This window comes from Triticum urartu, unplaced genomic scaffold, assembly GCF_003073215.2.
Source record: "Triticum urartu cultivar G1812 unplaced genomic scaffold, Tu2.1 TuUngrouped_contig_6817, whole genome shotgun sequence".
Classification (NCBI taxonomy): domain Eukaryota; kingdom Viridiplantae; phylum Streptophyta; class Magnoliopsida; order Poales; family Poaceae; genus Triticum; species Triticum urartu.
The window spans coordinates 1,602-8,167 of record NW_024117609.1 but is presented as its reverse complement, the minus strand read 5'-3'; the positions used below and the strand labels follow the sequence as shown (position 1 = coordinate 8,167).

The following is a 6,566-nucleotide window of genomic DNA, read 5'->3' as shown; positions in this document are numbered from 1 at the left end:
TTTTTGGTGATATCTAGGACAACGTTGGAGGACCCAAGTAGGCTGGCATGATGGGACACGCCGTGCATTTGCTACCCTACTGCACAAAACGAACTAATCCATATATCTCCGCACTATATAGTTAAATCTATCGAGAAAAGTACATGAATCGCTCATCCATGAGACTGATCTGTTCAGCACACAAGTAGAAGTCAGCTCACAAAATCATCAGTTATTAGTTGGTAAATTTACCACCGTGTTAACCACATCTGGTCAATATTACAGAGCGGGTTCTTGAAATTTTAGAAAGTTGGGACCATAAGAAGCTCTCTGCAAACACGAACAACAGAATGTGACAGCCCATCATTCGATTTATTCCCTCCTAAACTGACACTGTAATAATCAATAGTCAATCCAATCTGTTCAGCCACTTAGCATCGCAAATCATCCATACATCGCACCATCACCAGCAGAACCAGGTAGCACATAGTACTAAGGGCAGGAGTAGCGGCAGAACCTGAACTTGTACATGGTCGATGGCGGAGATGCCAAGTGGATCGTGGTATAAATATATTTAAACAGACAAATAATGCTATGAATGTTGTCAATGTTATCTGCAAACCTGATTCATAATTAAAAAAGAGACCTTCTAACTTGCCACTGCAACCATTATCCTTACATATATATACATAACCACAGCTTACAGGAGAGGCAGGCCCTAATTAATAAACTGATATGCTTTTGTTTTTACATAGTCAGAGCAGAAGCAACATCAATTTTTGCACTTAAACTAGGAAAGGGGTTCAGGCATTGACTCTATTACATCGAGTATAGATATAAGAGAACACTTTTGCCATGATCGGTAATACTATGAAGAAAAAGAAGTAAATGTTCCGGCGATGCAGAAACAGGAGGTCCAGAACCGACGCTCGCTCTTGGCCTCTAGCTCGCTCACCCCGTGCCACCGGATTCCCTTGAGAGGTAGTATTTGGGTTGAGTATCCCTTTTTGCCTCCTGTGAGATCTTTTATTTGTACTGTATAGTTGCCTGACCACTGGTTTGACCACGTCTGCCTCTGCTAAATTTAAACAAGACAACTGTTAGATGCAGAAGATGGGAAATGAAAGGCATAAAACCTCTCAAGCACTGGCGGAGCTTCGGCAAGGCCAATTGGGCCATGGCCCGCCCAGGTCCGGAGCAAAAAATAAATTTTATACTACTGCAGGCTGCAGCACACAGCGCTGACGAACACCATACAGAGAAGGCAAGCAGCAGACTCGTACGCGTAAGACTCACAGCGATGCAGGCTCACGAAAGTAGGAATTAGGAGTAGTATAGGAATATGATAGGATGACACTTGCCATTTTAAGGAATTGACTTGCCTCGTTCCTACGCGTAAAATGAGTTTTGAGTGGATGTGTAGTTTCCTCTAAAAACACGGGAAATGAGTAGTATTCCTACAAAATTCCTGTACGCATTTCCTACAAACCGAATGCATACATAGGAAATTTTCCTCTGGAATCCTTATTCCTATGTTTTTCTTACGAAAATCCTCCAAACCGAATGAGGCCTCAGGGTTCAACTTCGACCTCCGTCTCATAGCACAGTAGGAACTAGAAAGCACATCAGCCACCGTCTGCCGCGACGCCGGCCGCGGGCCGCCGGCCACCGGAGCACCGCACACACAGTGTCCCACGGACGGACGGCCAACCGGCATACATCTATTCAGGGGACCCACACGACCATGCAGTGGTAGGCGGCGACCCTGCGACCCAGGCACCCAACTAGCTAGCTTCTTCTCTCAATCCATCAGAATGATTCGAAAAAAAAGCTAGCTTCTTCTCTGAATTCATCAGAATCACTACTGATCGGAATCCCTGCAAGCAGCATAGGTAAATCGATTTAAATGATTCTCAATTTTATTCCCCTAAATTCAACTTAGGCCATTGTTTCGGCATACATCTATTCAGGGGACCCACGCGACCATGCAGTGGTAGGCGGCGACCCTGCGACCCAGGCACCCAACTAGCTAGCTTCTTCTCTCAATCCATCAGAATGATTCTAAAAAAAAAGCTAGCTTCTTCTCTGAATTCATCAGAATCACTACTGATCGGAATCCCTGCAAGCAGCATACGTAAATCGATTTAAATGATTCTCAATTTTATTCCCCTAAATTCAACTTAGGTCATTGTTCGTTAAATCATCCCCTAAATCCCCTAAACTCGACCCCAATAAGCATAAATAATCCACTGAAGATCTGTTCTTTACACTTTACAAGTTCACAACAGATGCCACTTTTACAGTTTACAAGTTCACAACAAAAGTAGTGTTCTTGTTTACTGTCTAACAGTGCACTAAATTGTTGTTTACTGCCAATTTGGTAGCCCTGTTTGGTATACTTTGGTAGCTTAGTATTCTCTGGCCCGCCCAACTTTTCTTTTGTAGCTCCGCCACTGCTCTCAAGGGAAAGGTTTTCTATGGGGAAAGGCCTCGACTAGAGTTCCCACGCCACCATAGGATCGTAATACACAGATCATGAACCAATTGTGTTTTGGGATAGAGTAAAAGTTGCTCTTTCTTCTTACAATTTCATTTCATCGCTATACCACAAAAAAGAAGAGCTGCAGCGTGAGCCATGCCGTGGTTCGACCCAACAACAACTAAGGCCACCCCACAGTGGTAAAAATGGTGTCTCGGGGCAGAGGCATGTCCACCAGGCATGCCAGGAGACATCATGGTGATGGAAGGAGATTGGATCTAGCTAGCTGCAGTTAGACAAGGTTCAGATGTCACTGCAGTGGAACTTTCGTGATGGCTGAGTCATTTTGTACTACCAGAGCCGGTTGGGTTATGGTAATTTGTGGTGCAAATTAAAAGCCACTTGATAAGAAACTCGCCTATCTGTTGATACTGTAATTTGGTTCTAGGAATGGAGTTGAATTAGCATTTACAGTTCCTTGCCTCTGTTCTGTTTCGTTAGATAAACGAAATGAGTCGACCCAATACCGCCTCAGCAAGCACTAGCAGTTATTGAGCACTACGCCGTCAAAAGAAGTTAACTATGTATGCAATCATCCCACAAAAAACATGAAATGCCCTCATGATCACTAGCTGTATCACCTTGCATACCTGCAGTCCTGCACCTAAATAACAACATGAAACAGAAACTCGTTGGCGAATGCACAAGTTGTCTACCTGCGTGGATGAGGTCTTTATAGAAGGGCTCATAAGGGTTGCAACTGTTTTTAGCATCAGCTGATGCCTTTTGCTAGTTTCCAACACATGAACATGTATACTGGATTGGGCAATGGGCACTCTAGTTGATTTTCAAGTTCGAGGAGCGGCTACACAATCTAATGTCAACAGTGTCAATATACAGATGTACATTCTCCTATGCAAGCACACATAACCAACAGCTAACCAAGATTCCAAAAAAAAAACATCATACTATATTGTTGGTAAACCACATTTTGAGCATGAGAATAGAAAAAAAAGGGCAGAATAATTAACAGACCTGCTGGCATGTTGTCGAGGTAGTACTTGGGGAAGGCGCATGGAGAGTACATGGTAACAGCACAGAAGGGTTGGGTGGACACTGGGACTAGCGCACTGAGAGAGGCATGTTTCATGTCAAGTGCGACAATCCATGTCGTGTCATCTTGAGCCTTTACCATGGCCCTTATGTAGAGAAGATGGTCATCTTGGATGCTCAGGGTGGGGTTAATGAAAATAAGATTCTTCAGCTCCAGTTGTTTGTTCTCATCATCCAGCAGCTCAGGCAACAAAGCAGAATAACTCGTGTCGACCGAGATTTCAGCAACATCAACCGTGCGGCGGTTGCGCCAATCATCCCAAGAGAGCTTCCTGTTTCATGTGGTGGCTTTCCAAGCGATGCCACTGCTTCCGTAGTCAGGTTCATCGAAATCTATCTGGACAAACTTGATGAGATCGCCGCAGGATGAGACATCGCATAGATGTTCCGCGGCGATGTCCGTGACACCGTCCTCGTCAGCGAGGGGAACCCTGGACGCGGGCAACGGGATGTACTTGATGACGGGACGCTTGTCGAAGAGGTTGCAGAGGAGGACAATGCCACACAAGAGATCAACCCAGCCCAGCGAGCTTTCTCCGACAGTGATCTGCTTGCAGCTGTAATGCCTATCGAGCAACTCTTTGTCAGACTCGGACAAGCGCGGCATGGACGGCTTGGTTCTGCTCCATGCCCGCGTGGTGGAGAAGACGTAGGCGCGATAGTCCCAGCAGTCACGATGGTCAATCCAGTTGCGATCGAGGAAAGCCACGGCGAAGTGGCCGCCGCCGCAGGGCAGGATGCCGAACTGCTGGGACTGGAAGGCTGGCACCTCAGGGTCCGGCTCCGGGAGCAGGTGCAGCGACGGGCGGTTGCCGGACGGGCCGCGGGCGGAGTAGACGAAGTGGTGGACGGAGCCCCACTCGGGGACGTTGAGGGTGACGGAGAAGAGCACGAAGGCCCCCTCGGCGCAGATGAGCAAGGGCGGGGTGTCGGAGTAGTCGTCGCCCTCGAGGCCGGGGCAGTGGACGGAGAAGTGGGAGACGGCCGGCGGGTCGGCGAGGCAGAAGGACACCTCGACGGCCTGGCCCTCCGCCGTGCGGCACCCGGCGGTGGTCTCGTGCCGGTCGTCGGAGATGCGTCCCGTCTTGCTGAGTAAGACCCAGTCGGGGTGGCCGGAGCGCGGCGAGCCCGCCAGGGCGGAGGGCCGGACGGGAACGGCGGGGGGCGCCATGGATCTGGAGACGGCGGCGGCGGCGGAAATTTGGTGCGGGACGGGAAGAGAGCGCTGGGAGTTTGCTCCGTTTCTCTGTGGGGCTTGGACGGAGGGAGAGCACTTTTGTGACCGGGGATTCACATCCGATCCGTGTCCGACTCCAAAGATAATTGTTAGTGAGAATCCATATAAAATTACACTATTACATGATTGTTGTGCATACAACAAAAGTCTAGTGCAATTTTAGTGTAAAGTTGTGTATAATTTTTTTTATTTTTTTTTCATTATATTTATTATTAATGTGAAATACCATTGGTACTAATTCATTGTTTCTTATAAAAATTTATTATTTTGTAAAAATTAGCTATTATTTCATTTTCTTTCTTATTAAAGGGTATTGTCAATGTCACTAATTCAATTTTCCATATAAAATTAATTGTGTTTACTTTTATTTGGCTATTATTCTATTTTATTTCATTTTAAGGGTAATACCTGCCAAAACTTTATTCTTTCTTAGGAAATTACTTTTTGGAAAAATGCACAATCATATACTTATTTTTGCATAATATAAAACCACAAATTTTTTGTATATTATGTCATAGTTTGATTTTTTAAGTTATTGTTTCTTAAAAGGTAATACCAATGTCACTAATTGATTTTTCTTACAAAACCTCATTATTTAGTCTTTTATTTTAATTGTTTCTTCTTAAAGGGTAATATCAATGCCACTAATTCATTCTTCCTTAGAAAACCTTATTGTTTTCACTTTAGTTTTCATTTATTTAGGTTTTCCTTAAAGAGTAATACCAATGCCACTAATGCACTCTTTCTTGGAAACTTTGATATTTTAACTATTTTTATATTATTTTATTTTATTTCTTATTTAATGATAACACCAATGTTACAAATTCATATCTTTTAGGAAACTTCCCTTTTTGTGAAAAATCTACTATTATATTATTATTCTTGCATATTATAAAAATGTGCAATATCTATATTAATTGTTCACAAATTTTGACATTGTTTGTTTTTATTATTTTTTAATTTATTTTTTTATAAGGGTAAACGAATGACACTAATTATTTCTTTCTTTGAGAAATTTAATATTTTGATTTTTTTAAGTTTTATTTCATTTTATTATTCCATTTTGACTATCATATGCTTATTTTTGCATGTTATAAAAATGCATAATTTTTGTGCAAACTGTGTGTAAACTTGATCATTATTTGTACTTTTGCTTTTCTGTCTTCTTAAATGGTAATACTGATGCAACTAATTCAATCTTCCTTAGAAAACTTCATTACTTTGATTTTGTTTTAATTTATTTCCTTTTGCTCTTGAAGGAGAATACCAATGTCAGTAATTCATTCCTTCTTAGGAAACTATCTTTCTGTGAAAATTCTACAATGTCCTCTTATTCTTTCATATTGTAAAAAGTACATTTTTCAGGTAAATTTTGTGTAAATTTTGTTAGTTTTTTTCTTAAATGATAGTTCCATTGCCAGTAACTGATTTGTTTATTAGAAAAATTCATTATTTTCATATGGACAAGTTGAGATGCCATGGATCGAATACCAATGACACTAATTAATTCTTTCTCTAGCAAACTTCATTTTTTTGTAAAACAATCCACTATTATATGCTTATACCTACATATTATGACGAAGCACAATTCTTGTGTAAATTGTGTGTAGTTTTTTTCATTTTGATTTAGTTTTATTTTCATTTTATTTCCTATTTCATGGTAATATCAATGCAACTAGTTCACCCTTTCTTTAAAAACTTGATTATTTTATTTTATTTTTTATTTTTTTACTGAAAGAGTAGTACCAATGCCACTAA

The 6,566-nt window shown here is 42.0% G+C and overlaps 1 protein-coding gene across 2 annotated transcripts; it reads right to left on the bottom strand.

Moving 5' to 3' along the window:
- Window positions 1–605: 605 nt before the first annotated feature.
- LOC125531117 lies at window positions 606–4,844 on the bottom strand. Of its 2 annotated transcripts, none has more exons than XM_048695522.1 (2): window positions 3,494–4,844; window positions 606–1,057 (listed from the first exon to the last, which is right to left on the bottom strand). In XM_048695522.1, exon 1 carries the CDS (start codon window positions 4,740–4,742, stop codon window positions 3,849–3,851), a length of 894 nt encoding a protein of 297 aa, XP_048551479.1. In that variant the 5' UTR covers window positions 4,743–4,844; the 3' UTR covers window positions 606–1,057; window positions 3,494–3,848. The 2 variants fall into 2 exon arrangements, with proteins under 2 accessions (XP_048551479.1, XP_048551478.1); XM_048695521.1 differs by having other exon boundaries at window positions 606–1,054.
- Between the last annotated feature and the right edge of the window lie 1,722 nt (window positions 4,845–6,566).